At 53.6% G+C, this 24,355-nt stretch overlaps 1 protein-coding gene across 2 annotated transcripts in view; it reads left to right on the plus strand.

Moving 5' to 3' along the window:
• The window catches only part of LOC311091078 (uncharacterized protein), a 51,418-nt gene that overhangs the window by 15,090 nt on the left and 11,973 nt on the right, over positions 1-24,355 (plus strand). The window contains exons 3-7 of one of the 2 annotated variants that reach the window (XM_084126817.1): positions 8,373-8,564; positions 14,416-14,598; positions 17,913-18,095; positions 20,157-20,339; positions 22,389-22,559. In XM_084126817.1, coding sequence (XP_083982943.1) covers positions 8,373-8,564; positions 14,416-14,598; positions 17,913-18,095; positions 20,157-20,339; positions 22,389-22,559 — 912 coding nt within the window. The remainder of the gene's footprint in view (positions 1-8,372; positions 8,565-14,415; positions 14,599-17,912; positions 18,096-20,156; positions 20,340-22,388; positions 22,560-24,355) is intronic. The other variant, XM_084126818.1, reaches the window with a different exon arrangement.

The following is a 24,355-nucleotide window of genomic DNA, read 5'->3' on the forward strand; positions in this document are numbered from 1 at the left end:
CTCGGTCTCTCTTGAGCACTGTCACTCGTGGACTCTTGGACACACTCGGTCTCTCTCGCGCACTGAGCACGGACTCTCGGACACACTCGGTCTCTCTCGCGCACTGTCGAGCGCGGACTCTCGGACACACTCGGTCTCTCTCGTGCACTGTTGAGCGCGGACTCTCGGACACACTCGGTCTCTCTCGCGCACTGTCGAGCGCGGACTCTTGGACACACTCGGTCTCTCTCGAGCACTGTCGAGCGCGGACTCTCGGACACACTCGGTCTCTCTCGCGCACTGTCGAGCACGCTCTCGGACACACTTGGTCTCTCTCTCGAGCACTGTCGAGCGCGGACTCTTGGACACACTCGGTCTCTCTCGAGCACTGTCGAGCGCGGACTCTTGGACACACTCGGTCTCTCTCGCGCACTGTTGAGTGCGGACTCTCGGACACACTCGGTCTCTCTCGCGCACTGTCGAGCGCGGACTCTTGGACACACTCGGTCTCTCTTGAGCACTGTCGAGCGCGGACTCTCGGACACACTCGGTCTCTCTCTCGCACTGTCACTCGCGGACTCTTGGACACACTTGGTCTCTCTCGAGCACTGTTGAGCGCGGACTCTCGGACACACTCGGTCTCTCTCGTGCACTGTCGAGCGCGGACTCTCGGACACACTCGGTCTCTCTCGAGCACTGTCGAGCGCGGACTCTCGGACACACTCGGTCTCTCTCGAGCACTGTTGAGCGCGGACTCTCGGACACACTCGGTCTCTCTCGCGCACTGTTGAGCGCGGACTCTCGGACACACTCGGTCTCTCTCGCGCACTGTCGAGCGCGGACTCTCGGACACACTCGGTCTCTCTCGAGCACTGTCGAGCGCGGACTCTCGGACACACTCGGTCTCTCTCGCGCACTGTCGAGCACGCTCTCGGACACACTTGGTCTCTCTCTCGAGCACTGTCGAGCGCGGACTCTTGGACACACTCGGTCTCTCTCGCGCACTGTTGAGCGCGGACTCTCGGACACACTCGGTCTCTCTCTCGCACTGTCACTCGCGGACTCTTGGACACACTCGGTCTCTCTCGTGCACTGTCGAGCGCGGACTCTTGGACACACTCGGTCTCTCTTGCGTACTGTCGAGCGCGGACTCTCGGACACACTCGGTCTCTCTCTCGCACTGTCACTCGCGGACTCTTGGACACACTTGGTCTCTCTCGAGCACTGTTGAGCGCAGACTCTCGGACACACTCAGTCTCTCTCTCGCACTGTCACTCGCGGACTCTTGGACACACTCGGTCTCTCTCGTGCACTGTCGAGCGCGGACTCTTGGACACACTCGGTCTCTCTTGCGCACTGTCGAGCGCGGACTCTCGGACACACTCGGTCTCTCTCTCGCACTGTCACTCGCGGACTCTTGGACACACTTGGTCTCTCTCGAGCACTGTTGAGCGCAGAGTCTCGGACACACTCGGTCTCTCTCGTGCACTGTTGAGCGCGGACTCTCGGACACACTCGGTCTCTCTCGAGCACTGTCGAGCGCGGACTCTCGGACACACTCGGTCTCTCTCGAGCACTGTCGAGCGCGGACTCTCGGACACACTCGGTCTCTCTCGCGCACTGTTGAGCGCGGACTCTCGGACACACTCGGTCTCTCTCGAGCACTGTCGAGCGTGCTCTCGGACACACTCGGTCTCTCTCGCGCACTGTTGAGCGCTGACTCTCGGACACACTCGGTCTCTCTCGCGTACTGTCGATCTCGGACACACTCGGTCTCTCTCTCGCACTGTCACTCGCGGACTCTTGGACACACTTGGTCTCTCTCGAGCACTGTTGAGCGCGGACTCTCGGAAACACTCGGTCTCTCTCGTGCACTGTTGAGCGCGGACTCTCGGACACACTCGGTCTCTCTCGAGCACTGTCGAGCGCGGACTCTCGGACACACTCGGTCTCTCTCGCGCACTGTTGAGCGCACTCTCGGAGCACGCTCTCGGACACACTCGGTCTCTCTCGCACACTGTTGAGCACGCTCTCGGACACACTCGGTCTCTCTCGCGCGCTCTCGGACACACTCGGTCTCTCTCGCGCACTGTCGAGCGCGGACTCTCGGACACACTCGGTCTCTCTCGAGCACTGTCGAGCACGGACTCTCGGACACACTCGGTCTCTCTCGAGCACTGTTGAGCGCACTCTCGGACACACTCGGTCTCTCTCGCGCACTGTCGAGTGCGGACTCTCGGACACACTTGGTCTCTCTCGAGCACTCTTGAGCGCGGACTCTCGGACACACTCGGTCTCTCTCGCGAACTGTCGAGCGCGGACTCTCGGACACACTCGGTCTCTCTCGTGCACTGTCGAGCGCGGACTCTTGGACACACTCGGTCTCTCTCGCGAACTGTCGAGCGCGGACTCTCGGACACACTCGGTCTCTCTCGAGCACTGTTGAGCGCACTCTCGGACACACTCGGTCTCTCTCGCGCACTGTCGAGTGCGGACTCTCGGACACACTTGGTCTCTCTCGAGCACTCTTGAGCGCGGACTCTCGGACACACTCGGTCTCTCTCGCGAACTGTCGAGCGCGGACTCTTGGACACACTCGGTCTCTCTCGTGCACTGTCGAGTGCGGACTCTTGGACACACTCGGTCTCTCTCGCGAACTGTCGAGCGCGGACTCTTGGACACACTCGGTCTCTCTCGTGCACTGTCGAGCGCGGACTCTTGGACACACTCGGTCTCTCTTGCGCACTGTCGAGCGCGGACTCTCGGACACACTCGGTCTCTCTCTCGCACTGTCACTCGCGGACTCTTGGACACACTTGGTCTCTCTCGAGCACTGTTGAGCGCAGACTCTCGGACACACTCGGTCTCTCTCGTGCACTGTTGAGCGCGGACTCTCGGACACACTCGGTCTCTCTCGTGCACTGTTGAGCGCGGACTCTCGGACACACTCGGTCTCTCTCGAGCACTGTCGAGCGCGGACTCTTGGACACACTCGGTCTCTCTCGAGCACTGTCGAGCGCGGACTCTCGGACACACTCGGTCTCTCTCGCGCACTGTCGAGCACGCTCTCGGACACACTTGGTCTCTCTCTCGAGCACTGTCGAGCGCGGACTCTTGGACACACTCGGTCTCTCGCGCACTGTTGAGCGCGGACTCTCGGACACACTCGGTCTCTCTCGCGCACTGTCGAGTGCGGACTCTTGGACACACTCGGTCTCTCTTGAGCACTGTCGAGCGCGGACTCTCGGACACACTCGGTCTCTCTTGAGCACTGTCACTCGCGGACTCTTGGACACACTCGGTCTCTCTCGCGCACTGAGCACGGACTCTCGGACACACTCGGTCTCTCTCGCGCACTGTTGAGCGCGGACTCTCGGACACACTCGGTCTCTCTCGAGCACTGTCGAGCGCGGACTCTTGGACACACTCGGTCTCTCTTGCGCACTGTTGAGCGCGGACTCTTGGACACACTCGGTCTCTCTCGAGCACTGTCGAGCGCGGACTCTTGGACACACTCGGTCTCTCTCGTGCACTGTCGAGCGCGGACTCTTGGACACACTCGGTCTCTCTTGCGCACTGTCGAGCGCGGACTCTCGGACACACTCGGTCTCTCTCTCGCACTGTCACTCGCGGACTCTTGGACACACTCGGTCTCTCTCGAGCACTGTCGAGCGCGGACTCTCGGACACACTCGGTCTCTCTCGCGCACTGTCGAGCACGCTCTCGGACACACTTGGTCTCTCTCTCGAGCACTGTCGAGCGCGGACTCTTGGACACACTCGGTCTCTCTCGAGCACTGTCGAGCGCGGACTCTTGGACACACTCGGTCTCTCTCGTGCACTGTCGAGCGCGGACTCTTGGACACACTCGGTCTCTCTTGCGCACTGTCGAGCGCGGACTCTCGGACACACTCGGTCTCTCTCTCGCACTGTCACTCGCGGACTCTTGGACACACTTGGTCTCTCTCGAGCACTGTTGAGCGCAGACTCTCGGACACACTCGGTCTCTCTCGTGCACTGTTGAGCGCGGACTCTCGGACACACTCGGTCTCTCTCGTGCACTGTTGAGCGCGGACTCTCGGACACACTCGGTCTCTCTCGAGCACTGTCGAGCGCGGACTCTTGGACACACTCGGTCTCTCTCGAGCACTGTCGAGCGCGGACTCTCGGACACACTCGGTCTCTCGCGCACTGTCGAGCACGCTCTCGGACACACTTGGTCTCTCTCTCGAGCACTGTCGAGCGCGGACTCTTGGACACACTCGGTCTCTCTCGCGCACTGTTGAGCGCGGACTCTCGGACACACTCGGTCTCTCTCGCGCACTGTCGAGCGCGGACTCTTGGACACACTCGGTCTCTCTTGAGCACTGTCGAGCGCGGACTCTCGGACACACTCGGTCTCTCTCTCGCACTGTCACTCGCGGACTCTTGGACACACTCGGTCTCTCTCGCGCACTGAGCACGGACTCTCGGACACACTCGGTCTCTCTCGCGCACTGTTGAGCGCGGACTCTCGGACACACTCGGTCTCTCTCGAGCACTGTCGAGCGCGGACTCTTGGACACACTCGGTCTCTCTTGCGCACTGTCGAGCGCGGACTCTTGGACACACTCGGTCTCTCTCGAGCACTGTCGAGCGCGGACTCTCGGACACACTCGGTCTCTCTCTCGCACTGTCACTCGTGGACTCTTGGACACACTCGGTCTCTCTCGAGCACTGTCGAGCGCGGACTCTCGGACACACTCGGTCTCTCTCGCGCACTGTCGAGCACGCTCTCGGACACACTTGGTCTCTCTCTCGAGCACTGTCGAGCGCGGACTCTTGGACACACTCGGTCTCTCTCGAGCACTGTCGAGCGCGGACTCTTGGACACACTCTGTCTCTCTCGTGCACTGTCGAGCGCGGACTCTTGGACACACTCGGTCTCTCTTGCGCACTGTCGAGCGCGGACTCTCGGACACACTCGGTCTCTCTCTCGCACTGTCACTCGCGGACTCTTGGACACACTTGGTCTCTCTCGAGCACTGTTGAGCGCAGACTCTCGGACACACTCGGTCTCTCTCGTGCACTGTTGAGCGCGGACTCTCGGACACACTCGGTCTCTCTCGAGCACTGTCGAGCGCGGACTCTTGGACACACTCGGTCTCTCTCGAGCACTGTCGAGCGCGGACTCTCGGACACACTCGGTCTCTCGCGTACTGTCGAGCACGCTCTCGGACACACTTGGTCTCTCTCTCGAGCACTGTCGAGCGCGGACTCTTGGACACACTCGGTCTCTCTCGCGCACTGTTGAGCGCGGACTCTCGGACACACTCGGTCTCTCTCGCGCACTGTCGAGCACGGACTCTTGGACACACTCGGTCTCTCTTGAGCACTGTCGAGCGCGGACTCTCGGACACACTCGGTCTCTCTCTCGCACTGTCACTCGCGGACTCTTGGACACACTCGGTCTCTCTCGCGCACTGAGCACGGACTCTCGGACACACTCGGTCTCTCTCGCGCACTGTTGAGCGCGGACTCTCGGACACACTCGGTCTCTCTCGAGCACTGTCGAGCGCGGACTCTTGGACACACTCGGTCTCTCTTGCGCACTGTTGAGCGTGGACTCTTGGACACACTCGGTCTCTCTCGAGCACTGTCGAGCGCGGACTCTTGGACACACTCGGTCTCTCTCGTGCACTGTCGAGCGCGGACTCTTGGACACACTTGGTCTCTCTCGAGCACTGTTGAGCGCGGACTCTCGGACACACTCGGTCTCTCTCGTGCACTGTTGAGCGCGGACTCTCGGACACAATCGGTCTCTCTCGAGCACTGTCGAGCGCGGACTCTCGGACACACTCGGTCTCTCTCGCGCACTGTTGAGCGCGGACTCTCGGACACACTCGGTCTCTCTCGAGCACTGTCGAGCGTGCTCTCGGACACACTCGGTCTCTCTCGCGCACTGTTGAGCGCTGACTCTCGGACACACTCGGTCTCTCTCGCGCACTGTCGATCTCGGACAGACTCTCGGACACACTCGGTCTCTCTCGAGCACTGTCGAGCGTGCTCTCGGACACACTCGGTCTCTCTCGAGCACTGTCGAGCGCGGACGCTCGGACACACTCGGTCTCTCTCGAGCACTGTCGAGTGCGGACTCTCGGACACACTTGGTCTCTCTCGAGCACTCTTGAGCGCGGACTCTCGGACACACTCGGTCTCTCTCGCGAACTGTCGAGCGCGGACTCTCGGACACACTCGGTCTCTCTCGAGCACTGTCGAGCACGGACTCTCGGACACACTCGGTCTCTCTCGCGAACTGTCGAGCGCGGACTCTCGGACACACTCGGTCTCTCTCGCGCACTGTTGAGCGCACTCTCGGAGCACGCTCTCGGACACACTCGGTCTCTCTCGCACACTGTTGAGCACGCTCTCGGACACACTCGGTCTCTCTCGCGCGCTCTCGGACACACTCGGTCTCTCGCGCACTCTCGAGCGCGGACTCTCGGACACACTCGGTCTCTCTCGAGCACTGTCGAGCACGGACTCTCGGACACACTCGGTCTCTCTCGAGCACTGTCGAGTGCGGACTCTCGGACACACTTGGTCTCTCTCGAGCACTCTTGAGCGCGGACTCTCGGACACACTCGGTCTCTCTCGCGAACTGTCGAGCGCGGACTCTCGGACACACTCGGTCTCTCTCGTGCACTGTCGAGCGCGGACTCTTGGACACACTCGGTCTCTCTCGCGAACTGTCGAGCGCGGACTCTCGGACACACTCGGTCTCTCTCGAGCACTGTTGAGCGCACTCTCGGACACACTCGGTCTCTCTCGAGCACTGTCGAGCGCGGACTCTCGGACACACTCGGTCTCTCTCGAGCACTGTCGAGCGCGGACTCTCGGACACACTCGGTCTCTCTCGCGCACTGTCGAGCGCGGACTCTCGGACACACTCGGTCTCTCTCGAGCACTGTCGAGCGCGGACTCTCGGACACACTCGGTCTCTCTCGCGCACTGTCGAGCGCGGACTCTCGGACACACTCGGTCTCTCTCGAGCACTGTCGAGCGCGGACTCTCGGACACACTCGGTCTCTCTCGAGCACTGTTGAGCGCACTCTCGGAGCACGCTCTCGGACACACTCGGTCTCTCTCGCACACTGTTGAGCACGCTCTCGGACACACTCGGTCTCTCTCGCGCGCTCTCGGACACACTCGGTCTCTCTCGCGCACTGTCGCTCGCGCTCTCGGACACACTCGGTCTCTCTCGCGCACTGTCGAGCGCGCTCTCGGACACACTCAGTCTCTCTCGCGCACTGTCGCTCGCGCTCTCGGGCACACTAGGTCTCTCTCGCGCACTGTCGAGCACGCTCTCGGACACACTCGGTCTCTTTCGCGCACTGTCGAGCACGCTCTCGGACACACTCGGTCTCTCGCGCACTGTCGAGCGCGGACTCTCGGACACACTAGGTCTCTCTCGGACACACTAGGTCTCTCTCGCGCACTGTCGAGCGCGCTCTCGGACACACTCGGTCTCTCTCGCGCACTGTCGAGCACGGACTCTCGGACACATTTGGTCTCTCTCGCGCACTGTCGCTCGTGCTCTCAGACACACTCGGTCTCTCTCTCGCACTGTCGAGCGCGGACTCTCGGACACATTTGGTCTCTCTCGCGCACTGTCGCTCGTGCTCTCAGACACACTCGGTCTCTCTCTCGCACTGTTGAGCACGCTCTCGGACACTCGGTCTCTCTCGCACACTGTTGAGCACGCTCTCGGACACACTCGGTCTCTCTCGCGCACTGTCGAGCGCGGACTCTCGGACACATTTGGTCTCTCTCGCGCACTGTCGCTCGTGCTCTCAGACACACTCGGTCTCTCTCTCGCACTGTTGAGCACGCTCTCGGACACACTCGGTCTCTCTCGCACACTGTTGAGCACGCTCTCGGACACACTCGGTCTCTCTCGCGCGCTCTCGGACACACTCGGTCTCTCTCACGCACTGTCGCTCACGCTCTCGGACACACTCGGTCTCTCTCGCGCACTGTCGCTCGCGCTCTCGGACACACTCGGTCTCTCTCGCGCACTGTCGCTCGCGCTCTCGGGCACACTAGGTCTCTCTTGCGCACTGTCGAGCGCGCTCTCGGACACACTCGGTCTTTCTCGCGCACTGTCGCTCGCGCTCTCGGACACACTCGGTCTCTCTCGAGCACTGTCAAGCGCGCTCTCGGACACACTACGGCCCTGTTCACTGTAATAAATACGGCCCTGTAATAAATACGAGACAAGCTTTGTTGTCATCCTTTCAAAACTGCTGAAAATCACACCATTTTAAGATGAGTGATGATTATATCTCCCTTATTGCAATACTCAACTGTTCTTTAAGATATTTTGAGATAAAAACACATTCTTCTTTATGCCAGGTCCTTCCGAGATGGAGCAAACGCCGGACACAAATCCTGTGGATCATGAGACGATGATGTGCCTGCCAGGACAGGTCTGTGAAGATCTGTGTGTGCCAGGTCCATCCAAGATGAAGGAAACACAGCATGCAGATCCTGTCGATCCTGAGCGGCCGCCTGTGCCAGATCCCTCCAGTTGTGATCTGGATGACAGTGAGTCTTTATTACCTTTGTTTCATGATATTTCAAGCTACAAGAAAGAAACTTCTTGTAGCTGATTTGCATAATATTTGATAAATTTGGTTAAGCACCACGAGTCCGAGTCAATTTACTCTTCATGTTCAGTAAAGTGTGTTTTAGTATTATTTTAAGTGATGTATCATTTTCTTTAAACAACTATTAAAGATCATTCTCGTTTCTCCGGCTCTCTGCACTGGCGTCTGCACAAACTCGCTAGATCGGAAATCCAACATGGCGGCCATATGCAACTAGGGCTGCAACTAACGATTATTTTAATAATCGATTAATCTGTTGATTATTTTTTTGATTAATCGATGAACCGGATACAAAAAAAACAACAACATTAATTTCCAACCCTTTATTCAAAAACAGAACTGACAGTGCAAATTCACAGTGCAAAGTGCACAAACAGGTTGCTCCTTGAACATTCCTGAGCTGTTAAAGTAATAAAAAAACACAAAAAACATACACATGCTTTACATCTGCCAAATATATAGGCTTTTTTAAAATAAAGTGCACAAAAAGATGTATATTTTGATTAAAGGTCCTGAGCTGTCAGAACAATAAATAATTTATAAAAAATTAAGAAAAATACAAATCAGAAAACTTGAACGTCAGAACTTGTTCTCTACACTACACTCACAGACACACACACTCACAAAATCTCACTCACAGACACACACACTCACAAACTCTCACTCACAGACGCACACACTCACAAACTCTCACTCACAGACGCACACACTCACAGACGCACACACTCACAAACTCTCACTCACAGACGCACACACTCACAAACTCTCACTCACAGACGCACACACTCACAAACTCACACACTCACAAACTCTCACTCACAGACACACACACTCACAAACTCTCACAAACTCTCACTCACAGACGCACACTCACAAACTCTCACTCACAGATGCACACACTCAGACGCACACACTCACAAACTCTCACTCACAGACGCACACACTCACAAACTCTCACTCACAGACGCACACACTCACAAACTCACACACTCACAAACTCTCACTCACAGACACACACACTCACAAACTCTCACTCACAGACGCACACACTCACAAACTCACTCACAGACGCACACACTCACACACACTCACAAACTCTCACTCACAGACGCACACACTCACAAACTCTCACTCACAGACGCACACACTCACAAACTCTCACTCACAGACGCTCACACTCACAAACTCTCACTCACAGACGCTCACACTCACAAACTCTCACTCACAGACGCTCACACTCACAAACTCTCACTCACAGACGCTCACACTCACAAACTCACACACTCACAAACTCTCACTCACAGACGCACACACTCACAAACTCTCACTTACAGACGCACACACTCACAAACTCACACACTCACAAACTCTCACTCACAGACACACACACTCACAAACTCTCACTCACAAACTCTCACTCACAGACGCACACACTCACAAACTCTCACTCACCGATACACACACTCACAAACTTTGTTTTATTTTTTGGTTAAAGATGTTATAATCTTTAACAAAATGTTTGACGTTATTTGACAAGCACATGCACACAAAAAACAAGTCTTGCACAGTCTGATAATAGGTAATAATAAAAGCAATAATAATAATTATAACAGAAGATACTATCTCTTGTCTATCCTGATATTAATTATAAATACAATGTATATAAAATATAAATACAATATAAAATAAAATAAAAACAATAAAAACAAATACAGTGGATTGACCACCTGGTATGGTGTGTAAGGTATTTTGCAGCTCATCCTTTCCGAGCATATTGTAAAGTTTTGTAAAGTCAAGTCATTTAGAGTAAAGAATGAAAAATTCAGTGCTGCAAATTGTGGAAAAAATATTCCCCTTGTAGTGGTACTTGGGTCCGACAAGTAAGTGTTTTCATCTTCTGTCTATCTGATTCAAATCACAGTCTGCTAATTCAGTGGTAAGAATTTAATTGTTGGTTTTATTTATATTGTTGTCCATTTATCGAACTTCCATGCGTCTTATATAGTAATTATATATTACTATTAGGGGTGTGCAAAGCAGCCGGTATTTGTATCTGTATTTGTATTTGTTGAGGGGGGAAAAGTATTTGTATTTGTATTTGTATTCGAGTAAAATTCAAAATAGGTGTAAAAATCCAGTTTTTTTGCGTTACACTTCTAATTTACGTTATAGTGCAAGTATTCTTTAATTATATCCATTATAGTAATTATGGATATGCAATATTGGTTGATGTTTTTCCATAAATCCAGCAATGAACATGTAACAAGGAATGTCATTGAAAAGAAAATAACATAACAACCATTACCTATGTTAACGTTACTCTGTCAACAGCCTATTGTCTAAATTACCGAGCTAACAGAGCTACTAGTGTTGTCACGGTACCAAAATTTCAGTATTCGGTACCAATACCAGTGAAAATCCACGGTTCTCGGTACCAATTTCGGTATCAAAGCTTAATTTAGATTAAATTTAGATATATTAAAGTTTATATCACGGTTACAAAGATAGAAACTGTAGTATTATTTTATTATCTACATTAGATAAAATGACCTAACAATAAATAAGTTATATACTGTCGCAATTATTCTCCTTGGGGTTAATTTTTAAAATCGAAAGTTAACATTATTTATGTTAACATTATTTAATGCACAATGAATGAAGTGAACAAACATGACCAGTGTGTTTGTATTAAATAACATTCACAAACATTAATTGATGTTGTAAAAATATATTGTTCACTCAATGTGTTGTTGTAGATAACGCATTAAGTAATGTTAATGAATGGTATCTTATTGTAGTGTTACCAAACTATACAGGAGATAAAACGTGTTTTATTTGACTTGACTGTACTTTTATTTAATCCAAAACTGCATTCATATTTAATTTTAAAAGGGCTTTTTAAACCTGCTAAGAGTTATCCAGCCAAGAATAAGCCTAGAACTGCTTTTCTGACGGACTGATATTAATGACGGCTTTTTATTTCATTTCTCATCTCCATAAATATATCTAAAGCTAATGCAAGGGCTAGAAATCAATTAATTCTTTGCTGATACTTCCTCGTCATCATGGAGAGCGCAGTTCGCACCGCTTTCTCCTTTCCACAAGCTCTCTCGTGGCGTCTGTCGTTGCTATGCAACCGTCGACATACTGTAGACGTGCCTGGAAAAACACGCGCCTACATTTGAAATCTGCACGCGCAGAAAACGCGCTATGTGAACGGCCCCTTATGACAACGTGACATTAGCCTAATCCAAAATATTTCTTTTCTTATCAACAAGTGGATTTACAGCCACCACATCAGCAGCACCGCCGGTCGCCATGTCTCATGAGGAAACGCAGCTTTTTGATGTAAAGTTTTTCTTGTTCCCGAATACAAATATTTTTAAAGTATTTGTTGAAAATAAGTATTCGGAAATAACACATTATTTGTGCCTTTCCGAATACCGTATTCGGGTTCGGCTCCACCCCTAATTACTATGTACCAATTTACTAATGATCAGACACACTCGGTCTCTCTCGAGCACTGTCACTCGCGGACTCTCGGACACACTCGGTCTCTCTCGAGCACTGTCACTCGCGGACTCTCGGACACACTCGGTCTCTCTCGCGCACTGTCACTCGCGGACTCTCGGACACACTCGGTCTCTCTCGCGCACTGTTGAGCGCGGACTCTCGGACACACTCGGTCTCTCGAGAACTGTCGAGCGCGGACTCTCGGACACACTCGGTCTCTCTCGCGCACTGTCACTCGCGGACTCTTGGACACACTCGGTCTCTCTCGCGCACTGTTGAGCACGGACTCTCGGACACACTTGGTCTCTCTCCGCACTGTCGCTCGCAGACTCTCGGACACACTAGGTCTCTCTCGCGCACTGTTGAGCGCGCTACCGGACACACTAGGTCTCTCTCGCGCACTGTCGAGCGCGCTCTCGGACACACTCGGTCTCTCTCGCGCACTGTCGAGCATGCTCGGACACACTCGGTCTCTCTCGCGCACTGTCGAGCGCGCTCTCGGACACACTCGCTAAAACAATCTCTGTTTAAAACAATCTCTGTTACCTTAAATTATACGCTTATCTCTGTAAAGCTGCTTTGAAACAATCTACATTGTTAAAAGCGTTATATAAATGAAGATGACTTGACTTGACTTGACACTCGGTCTCTCTCGCGCAGTCGCTCGCGCTCTCGGACACACTCGGTCTCTCTCGCGCACTGTCGCTCGCGGACTCTTGGACACACTCGGTCTCTCTCGCGCACAGTCGCTCGCGGACTCTTGGACACACTCGGTCTCTCTCGCGCACTGTCGCTCGCGCTCTCGGACACACTCGGTCTCTCTCGCGCACTGTCGAGCGCGCTCTCGGACACACTCAGTCTCTCTCGCGCACTGTCGAGCGCGCTCTCGGACACACTCAGTCTCTCTCGCGCACTGTCGCTTGCGCTCTCGGACACACTTGGTCTCTCTCGCGCACTGTCGAGCGCGGACTCTCGGACACACTCGGTCTCTCTCGCACAGTGTCGCTCGCGGACTCTCGGACACACTCGGTCTCTCTCGCGCACTGTCACTCGCGGACTCTCGGACACACTCGGTCTCTCTCGCGCACTGTCACTCGCGGACTCTCGGACACACTCGGTCTCTCGAGAACTGTCGAGCGCGGACTCTCGGACACACTCGGTCTCTCTCGCGCACTGTCACTCGCGGACTCTTGGACACACTCGGTCTCTCTCGCGCACTGTTGAGCACGGACTCTCGGACACACTTGGTCTCTCTCCGCACTGTCGCTCGCAGACTCTCGGACACACTAGGTCTCTCTCGCGCACTGTTGAGCGCGCTACCGGACACACTAGGTCTCTCTCGCGCACTGTCGAGCGCGCTCTCGGACACACTCGGTCTCTCTCGCGCACTGTCGAGCATGCTCGGACACACTCGGTCTCTCTCGCGCACTGTCGAGCGCGCTCTCGGACACACTCGCTAAAACAATCTCTGTTTAAAACAATCTCTGTTACCTTAAATTATACGCTTATCTCTGTAAAGCTGCTTTGAAACAATCTACATTGTTAAAAGCGTTATATAAATGAAGATGACTTGACTTGACTTGACACTCGGTCTCTCTCGCGCAGTCGCTCGCGCTCTCGGACACACTCGGTCTCTCTCGCGCACTGTCGCTCGCGGACTCTTGGACACACTCGGTCTCTCTCGCGCACAGTCGCTCGCGGACTCTTGGACACACTCGGTCTCTCTCGCGCACTGTCGCTCGCGCTCTCGGACACACTCGGTCTCTCTCGCGCACTGTCGAGCGCGCTCTCGGACACACTCAGTCTTTCTCGCGCACTGTCGAGCGCGCTCTCGGACACACTCAGTCTCTCTCGCGCACTGTCGCTTGCGCTCTCGGACACACTTGGTCTCTCTCGCGCACTGTCGAGCGCGGACTCTCGGACACACTCGGTCTCTCTCGCGCAGTGTCGCTCGCTCGCGGAGTTCGCTTCGCTTTTGTCCAGTCCGGCGCCTCATAGCTCCGCTCCGCGCTTAACTCAACTTTTTTTATTTATACTGAAAAATCTCTGCGACTTATTGAGTGGCACAATAGTCGCGCGACACAATGAATCGATGATGAAATTCGGAATCGATTATTTTAATAATCGATTTTAATCGATTTAATTGACTCGTTGTTGCAGCCCTATATGCAACTAGCCCATTTCTCTAGTGTTCTTAGAACATGAACTATTGAATGATTGAGCTCTAATCTGTGCTAATAAAACACATGTTTCTAATCAATATTTGTTGTTTGCAGAAAAACTGGCAAAAATGAAGAACATCATCAGGAGAGAATTGAAGGCTGTGAAACATTCCATCCAAACCCTCAAAACCAAAGTGTGTCCTCTTGTGGCTGAGCAGGAATCACAGGTTCATCCAGGCACATCCAGTGTAGAGCCGCCAGCCGGCACAGATGCGCTCGAGTCCGAGCCGACAGATGGTGAGAATCCAGTTATTGTTACTGTACAGTTATTGTAAATGTGTCTTATGGTGTGACATAACAAAAACTAAGAACATTTTCAATAAATACGAGACAAGCTTTGTTGTCATCCTTTCAAAACTGCTGAAAATCACACCATTTTAAGATGAGTGATGATTATATCTCCCTTATTGCAATACTCAACTGTTCTTTAAGCTATTTTGAGATAAAAACAAAGTAACTTTGCAGCAGCAGATCAGAAGATTGAAGTCTTTTAAGATTCTTTAAATCAGTGGTTCTCAACCTTTTTTGGGCCAGCGCCCCCTATCCAATATCCAGGTCCCTGACCGCCCCCCACCCCCAAACTAATGAGCGAGCAGGAACGAGTGAGAGTTAACAGATTAAATAAGTACAAAATTGTAATTTATTGATATAATCGAACTACACTCCACAGTGATTACTCGGACACACTCGGTCTCTCTCGCGCACTGTTGCTCGCAGACTCTCGGACACACTCGGTCTCTCTCGCGCACTGTTGCTCGCAGACTCTCGGACACTCTCGGTCTCTCTCACGCACTGTCGCTCGCGCTCTCGGACACACTCGGTCTCTCTCTTGCACTGTCGCTCGCAGACTCTCGGACACACTCGGTCTCTCTCTTGCACTGTCGCTCGCAGACTCTCGGACACACTCGGTCTCTCTCGCGCACTGTCGAGCGCGCTCTCGGACACACTCGGTCTATCTCGCGCACTGTCGCTCGCGCTCTCGGACACACTCGGTCTCTCTCGCGCACTGTCGCTCGCGCTCTCGGACACACTCTGTCTCTCTTGCGCACTGTCGCTCGCGCTCTCGGACACACTCGGTCTCTCTCGCGCACTGTCGCTCGCGCTCTCGGACACACTCTGTCTCTCTTGCGCACTGTCGCTCGCGCTCTCGGACACACTCGGTCTCTCTCGCGCACTGTCAAGCGTGCTCTCGGACACACTCGGTCTCGCGCACTGTTGAGCGCAGACTCTCGGACACACTCGGTCTCTCTCTTGCACTGTCGCTCGCAGACTCTCGGACACACTCGGTCTCTCTCGCGCACTGTTGCTCGCGCTCTCGGACACACTCGGTCTCTCTCGCGCACTGTCGAGCGCGCTCTCGGACACACTCGGTCTATCTCGCGCACTGTCGAGCGCGTTCTCGGACACACTCGGTCTCTCTCGCGCACTGTCGCTCGCGCTCTCGGACACACTCTGTCTCTCTTGCGCACTGTCGCTCGCGCTCTCGGACACACTCGGTCTCTCTTGCGCACTGTCGCTCGCGCTCTCGGACACACTCTGGGCCCTATCTTGCACCCAGCGCAATTGACTTTGTACACTGACGCATGTATCATTCCTATTTTGCACCCGCGCAAAGCGCGCTTTTCCCTCCACAGAAGCACGTCGCTAAACTAGGGAATGAACTTGCGCTCCCTGGGCGGTTCAGCGCAAAAAAGGAGGCGTGTTCCGGCGCAAACGTTCCTTCATGCTATTTTGCAGGTTTAGAAAACAATTGCGCCACTAACCAGGAAAAAATAGTTTAAAGTCAGTGGCGCGTTGCGCATGTTATTCATATGCTATTTTAAGGGCGCATGCTTGGCCATAATCAATGTAGCGTGTGCACAACGCGCATACACTTTGATTCTCTCATCTACACAGAAGCAGCAGTTTTCATTTTTGCAAATCATACATTATTATGATAGATAGATAGATAGATAGATAGACAATTTATTATAAAAGCATACATCTAGCTTACACATTTACCCAAATTATCATACGCCTTTTTAACCGAAGTTAATTTGGGTGGGTTTCTCCATCCCCAACGTCCCTGACGAGAGCGTTGCTCTCCTTGGCTGTGAACCGCTCCTGGCGCGCGTCTGGCAAATCCGCCGTTATAATAGGAATCCGCTTTAGAACAAAGCGCGTCTGCTCTTAAAGGGAATGTGAGATGACGCTCTGATTGGTTTATTTCACGTTACGCCCAAACCACACCTATGAATAATGAAGCTACTTCAGACCAACCCATTTTAGATTTGTGCCTGGCGCAAGAGTCATTTATCCCGCTGGGAAAATAGCAACAGCGCCAAGACCCGCCCACAAAGTTACTTGCGCTTTGCGCTTTGACACTTGCGTTTCAGATCGTTAAAATAGGGCCCTTTGTCTCTCTTGCGCACTGTCGCTCGCGCTCTCGGACACACTCGGTCTCTCTCGCGCACTGTCAAGCGTGCTCTCGGACACACTCGGTCTCGCGCACTGTTGAGCGCAGACTCTCGGACACACTCGGTCTATCTCGTGCACTGTCGCTCGCGCTCTCGGACACACTCGGTCTCTCTCGCGCACTGTCGAGCGCGTTCTCGGACACACTCGGTCTCTCTCGCGCACTGTCGCTCGCGCTCTCGGACACACTCTGTCTCTCTTGCGCACTGTCGCTCGCGCTCTCGGACACACTCGGTCTCTCTCGTGCACTGTCGAGCGCAGACTCTCGGACACACTCGGTCTCTCTCGCGCACTGTCAAGCGTGCTCTCGGACACACTCGGTCTCGCGCACTGTTGAGCGCAGACTCTCGGACACACTCGGTCTCTCTCGCGCACTGTCGAGCGTGCTCTCGGACACACTCGGTCTCTCTCGCGCACTGTCGAGCGCAGACTCTCGGACACACTCGGTCTCTCTCGCGCACTGTCGAGCATGCTCTCGGACACACTCGGTCTCTCTCGCGCACTGTCGAGCGCAGACTCTCGGACACACTCGGTCTCTCTCGCGCACTGTCGAGCGTGCTCTCGGACACACTCGGTCTCTCTCGTGCACTGTCGAGCGCAGACTCTCGGACACACTCGGTCTCTCTCGTGCACTGTCGAGCGCAGACTCTCGGACACACTCGGTCTCTCTCGCGCACTGTCGCTCGTGCTCTCGGACACACTCGGTCTCTCTCGCGCATTGTCGCTCGCGCGCTCGGACACACTCGGTCTCTCTCGCGCAGTGTCGCTCGCTCGCGGAGTTCGCTTCGCTTTTGTCCAGTCCGGCGCCTCATAGCTCTGCTCCGCTCCGCGCTTAACTCAACTTTTTTTATTTCTACTCAAAAATCTCTGCGACTTATTGAGTGGCGCAATAGTCGCGCGACACAATGAATCGATGATGAAATTCTTAATCGATTCTTTTAATAATCGATTTTAACCGATTTAATCGATTCGTTGTTGCAGCCCTATATGCAACTAGCCCATTTCTCTAGTGTTCTTAGAACATGAACTAGTGAATCATTGAGCTGTAATCTGTGCTAATAAAACACATGTTTCTAATCAATATTTGTTGTTTGCAGAAAAACTGGCAAAAATTAGAGAATTCTTCATGAGAGAATTGAAGGCTGTGAAACATTCCATCCAAACCCTCAAAACCAAAGTGTGTCCTCTTGTGGCTGAGCAGGAATCACAGGTTCATCCAGGCACATCCAGTGTAGAGCCGCCAGCCGGCACAGATGCGCTCGAGTCCGAGCCGACAGATGGTGAGAATCCAGTTATTGTTACTGTACAGTTATTGTAAATGTGTCTTATGGTGTGACATAACAAAAACTAAGAACATTTTCAATAAATACGAGACAAGCTTTGTTGTCATCCTTTCAAAACTGCTGAAAATCACACCATTTTAAGATGAGTGATGATTATATCTCCCTTATTGCAATACTCAACTGTTCTTTAAGCTATTTTGAAATAAAAACAAAGTAACTTTGCAGCAGCAGATCAGAAGATTGAAGTCTTTTAAGATTCTTTAAATCAGTGGTTCTCAACCTTTTTTGGGCCAGCGCCCCCTATCCAATATCCAGGTCCCTGACCGCCCCCCACCCCCAAACTAATGAGCGAGCAGGAACGAGTGAGAGTTAACAGATTAAATAAGTACAAAATTGTCATTTATTGATATAATCGAACTACACTCCACAGTGATTACTCGGACACAGTCGGTCTCTCTCGCGCACTGTCGCTCGCGGACTCTCGGACACACTCGGTCTCTCTCGCGCACTGTCGAGCACGCTCTCGGACACACTCGGTCTCTCTCGCGCACTGTCGAGCACGCTCTCGGACACACTCGGTCTTTCTCGCACACTGTCGAGCGTGCTCTCAGACACAGTCAGTCTCTCTCGCGCACTGTCGCTCGCGGACTCTCGGACACACTCGGTCTCTCTCGCGCACTGTCGAGCACGCTCTCGGACACACTCGGTCTTTCTCGCGCACTGTCCAGCGCGGACTCTCGGACACACTCGGTCTCTCTCGCGCACTGTCGAGCGCGGACTCTCGGACACACTCGGTCTCTCTCGCGCACTCACGGACTCTCGGACACACTGTCTCTCTCGCGCACTGTCGAGCGCGGACTCTCGGACACACTCGGTCTCTCTCGCGCACTCACGGTCTCTCGGACACACTCTGTCTCTCTCGCGCACTGTCGAGCGCGGACTCTCGGACACACTGTCTCTCTCGCGCGCGCTCTCGGACACACTCGGTCTCTCTCGTGCACTGTCGAGAGCGCTTTCGGACACACTCGGTCTCTCTCGCGCACTGTTGACCGCAGACTCTCGGACACACTCGGTCTCTCTCGCGCACTGTTGCTCGCGCTCTCGGACACACTCGGTCTCTCTCGCGCACTGTTGCTCGCGCTCTCGGACACACTCTGTCTCTCTCGCGCACTGTCAAGCGTGCTCTCGGACACACTCGGTCTCTCTCGTGCACTGTCGAGCGCAGACTCTCGGACACACTCGGTCTCTCTCGCGCACTGTTGCTCGCGCTCTCGGACACACTCTGTCTCTCTCGCGCACTGTCAAGCGTGCTCTCGGACACACTCGGTCTCTCTCGTGCACTGTCGAGCGCGGACTCTCGGACACACTCGGTCTCTCTCGTGCACTGTCGAGCGCAGACTCTCGGACACACTCGGTCTCTCTCGCGCACTGTCGAGCGTGCTCTCGGACACACTCGGTCTCTCTCGTGCACTGTCGAGCGCAGACTCTCGGACACACTCGGTCTCTCTCGCGCACTGTTGAGCGTGCTCTCGGACACACTCGGTCTCTCTCGCGCACTGTCGAGCGCAGACTCTCGGACACACTCGGTCTCTCTCGCGCACTGTCGAGCGTGCTCTCGGACACACTCGGTCTCTCTCGTGCACTGTCGAGCGCAGACTCTCGGACACACTCGGTCTCTCTCGCGCATTGTCGCTCGCGCGCTCGGACACACTCGGTCTCTCTCGCGCAGTGTCGCTCGCTCGCGGAGTTCGCTTCGCTTTTGTCCAGTCCGGCGCCTCATAGCTCTGCTCCGCTCCGCGCTTAACTCAACTTTTTTTATTTCTACTCAAAAATCTCTGCGACTTATTGAGTGGCGCAATAGTCGCAATGAATCGATGATGAAATTCTTAATCGATTCTTTTAATAATCGATTTTAACCGATTTAATCGATTTGTTGTTGCAGCCCTATATGCAACTAGCCCATTTCTCTAGTGTTCTTAGAACATGAACTAGTGAATCATTGAGCTGTAATCTGTGCTAATAAAACACATGTTTCTAATCAATATTTGTTGTTTGCAGAAAAACTGGCAAAAATTAGAGAATTCTTCATGAGAGAATTGAAGGCTGTGAAACATTCCATCCAAACCCTCAAAACCAAAGTGTGTCCTCTTGTGGCTGAGCAGGAATCACAGGTTCATCCAGGCACATCCAGTGTAGAGCCGCCAGCCGGCACAGATGCGCTCGAGTCCGAGCCGACAGATGGTGAGAATCCAGTTATTGCTACTGTACAGTTATTGTAAATGTGTCTTATGGTGTGACATAACAAAAACTAAGAACATTTTCAATAAATACGAGACAAGCTTTGTTGTCATCCTTTCAAAACTGCTGAAAATCACACCATTTTAAGATAAGTGATGATTATATCTCCCTTATTGCAATACTCAACTGTTCTTTAAGCTATTTTGAGATAAAAACAAAGTAACTTTGCAGCAGCAGATCAGAAGATTGAAGTCTTTTAAGATTCTTTAAATCAGTGGTTCTCAACCTTTTTTGGGCCAGCGAGAGGCCTTTTTTGGGCCTATCCAATATCCAGGTCCCTGATCGCCCCCCACCCCCAAACTAATGAGCGAGCAGGAACGAGTGAGAGTTAACAGATTAAATAAGTACAAAATTGTCATTTATTGATATAATCGAACTACACTCCACAGTGATTACTCGGACACACTCGGTCTCTCTCGCGCACTGTCGAGCACGCTCTTGGACACACTTGGTTTTTCTCGCGCACTGTCGCTCGCGCTCTCGGACACACTCGGTCTCTCTCGCGCACTGTCGAGCGCAGACTCTCGGACACACTCGGTCTCTCTCGCACACTGTCGAGCGCGGACTCTCGGACACACTCTGTCTCTCTCGCGCACTGTCGAGCACGCTCTCGGACACACTCGGTCTCTCTCGCGCACTGTCGCTCGCAGACTCTCGGACACACTCGGTCTCTCTCGCGCACTGTCGAGCACGCTCTCGGACACACTCTGTCTTTCCTGCGCACTGTCGAGCGCGCTCTCGGACACACTCTGTCTCTCTCGCGCACTGTCGCTCGCAGACTCTCGGACACACTCGGTCTCTCTCGCACACTGTCGAGCGCGGACTCTCGGACACACTCTGTCTCTCTCGCGCACTGTCGAGCACGCTCTCGGACACACTCGGTCTCTCTCGCGCACTGTCGCTCGCAGACTCTCGGACACACTCGGTCTCTCTCGCGCACTGTCGAGCACGCTCTCGGACACACTCTGTCTTTCCTGCGCACTGTCGAGCGCGCTCTCGGACACACTCTGTCTCTCTCGCGCACTGTCGCTTGCGGACTCTCGGACACACTGTCTCTCTCGCGCACTGTCGAGTGCGGACTCTCGGACACACTCGGTCTCTCTCGCGCACTCACGGACTCTCGGACACACTCTGTCTCTCTCGCGCACTGTCGAGCGCGGACTCTCGGACACACTGTCTCTCTCGCGCACTGTTGAGCGCGCTCTCGGACACACTCTGTCTCTCTCGCGCACTGTCGCTTGCGGACTCTCGGACACACTGTCTCTCTCGCGCACTGTCGAGCGCGGACTCTCGGACACACTCGGTCTCTCTCGCGCACTCACGGACTCTCGGACACACTCGGTCTCTCTCGCGCACTGTCGAGCGCGCTCTCGGACACACTCGGTCTCTCTCGCGCACTGTCGCTCGCGGACTCTCGGACACACTCTGTCTCTCTCGCGCACTGTCGAGCGCGCTCTCTGACACACTCGGTCTATCTCGCGCACTGTCGCTCGCGGACTCTCGGACACACTCGGTCTCTCTCGCGCACTGTCGAGCGGACTCTCGGACACACTCGGTCTCTCTCGCACACTGTCGAGCGCGCTCCCGGACACACTCGGTCTCTCTCGCGCACTGTCGAGCGCGCTCCCGGACACACTCGGTCTCTCTCGCGCAGTGTCGCTCGCTCGCGCAGTGTCGCTTCGCTTTTGTCCAGTCCGGCGCCTCATAGCTCTGCTCCGCTCCGCGCTCAACTCAACTTTTTTTTATTTATACTCTAAAATCTCTGCAACTTACTGACTGACGCAATAGTCGCGCGACACAACGAATCGATGATGAAATTCGGAATCGGTTCTTTTAATAATCGATTTTAATCGATTTAATCGATTCGTTGTTGCAGCCCTATATGCAACTAGCCCATTTCTCTAGTGTTCTTGGAACATGAACTAGTGAATCATTGAGCTGTAATCTGTGCTAATAAAACAGATTTTTCTAATCAATATTTGTTGTTTGCAGAAAAACTGGCAAAAGTGAAGAACATCATCAGGAGAGAATTGAAGGCTGTGAAACATTCCATCCAAACCCTCAAAACCAAAGTGTGTCCTCTTGTGGCTGAGCAGGAATCACAGGTTCATCCAGGCACATCCAGTGTAGAGCCGCCAGCCGGCACAGATGCGCCGACAAATGGTGATTACCACCCTGATTCATGGCCATTTCAGCCTGATGTTTCTGGTGTTAGTCTTCATTTTTCCTTCTCTACTCCTGTTGGCTCCTCAGATATGCAGTAAAATATGTTTTTGTTTGTTTATTTTGTTAAACACCATTTTAAAAAAAACATATGTTTATGTAGTGAAGTCTGATGTTTGAGAATTCTTTCTGAGGTTTTTTTGTTACATTTTTACTGAACTCTACCGTAAATGTGTTTTATGGTGTGACATAACAACAATTATGAAAAAAATCTCTTAATGTTCAAATAGCATGAGAGAGATTTATCTTCATTGTTAGACACTTATTGTCCAAAAAGTCTTCTTATGCTGAAGCATTAGGAGTTCCTTTCACTGGAACTAAGGGGCCAAGCCCAACCCCTGAAAAACAACCCCACACCATAACCCCCCCTCCACAACCCCACACCATAACCCAACAATAACACAACAATAAACAAATGTTGAGTGCTGATCAAGAGTTTTGTGCAAGCAATTTAAGGTTGCGACTCTTGTTCCAAATATAGCAGGCTTCATTCAGTGATTGAAACAAATATTATTAACATTAATTGAAGTTTTACAGTATAACCGACATTGAACGCTCCGAGCGAGCTGTGTTGTGGTAAACATGGAACTTTTCCTTGACATGAAACGGTAAATAATCAAACCAGTGGACACACTCGTTCTCTCTCGCATACTGTCGAGCACGCTCTCGGACACACTCGGTCTCTCTCGCGCACTGTCGCTCGCGGACTCTCGGACACACTCGGTCTCTCTCGCGCACTGTCGAGCGCAGACTCTCGGACACACTCGGTCTCTCTCGCGCACTGTCGAGCGGACTCTCGGACACACTCGGTCTCTCTCGCGCACTGTCGAGCACGCTCTCGGACACACTCGTTCTCTCTCGCGCACTGTCGCTCACGGACTCTTGGACACACTCGGTCTCTCTCGTGCACTGTCGAGCGCGTTCTCTGACACACTCTTGTCTCTCTTGCGCACTGTCGAGCGTGCTCTCGGACACACTCGGTCTCTCTCGCGCACTGTCGAGCGTGCTCTCGGACACACTCGGTCTCTCTCGCGCACTGTCGAGCGCAGACTCTCGGACACACTCGGTCTCTCTCGCGCACTGTCGAGCGGACTCTCGGACACACTCGGTCTCTCTCGCGCACTGTCGAGCACGCTCTCGGACACACTCGTTCTCTCTCGCGCACTGTCGCTCACGGACTCTTGGACACACTCGGTCTCTCGTGCACTGTCGAGCGCGTTCTCTGACACACTCTTGTCTCTCTTGCGCACTGTCGAGCGTGCTCTCGGACACACTCGGTCTCTCTCGCGCACTGTCGAGCGTGCTCTCGGACACACTCGGTCTCTCTCGCGCACTGTCGAGCGTGCTCTCGGACACACTCGGTCTCTCTCGCGCACTGTCGAGCGTGCTCTCGGACACACTCGGTCTCTCTCGCGCACTGTCGAGCGTGCTCTCGGACACACTCGGTCTCTCTCGCGCACTGTCGAGCGCGCTCTCGGACACACTCTTTCTCTCTCGCGCACTGTCGCTCACGGACTCTCGGACACACTTGGTCTCTCTCGCGCACTGTCGCTCACGGACTCTCGGACACACTCTTTCTCTCTCGCGCACTGTCGCTCACGGACTCTCGGACACACTCTTTCTCTCTCGCGCACTGTCGCTCACGGACTCTCGGACACACTCTGTCTCTCTCACGCACTGTCGAGCGCGCTCTCGGACACACTCTGTCTCTCTCACGCAGTGTCGCTCGCTCGCGG

Source organism: Abramis brama (genome assembly GCF_963993115.1).
Source record: "Abramis brama genome assembly, chromosome: 10".
In the NCBI taxonomy this organism is placed as follows: domain Eukaryota; kingdom Metazoa; phylum Chordata; class Actinopteri; order Cypriniformes; family Leuciscidae; genus Abramis; species Abramis brama.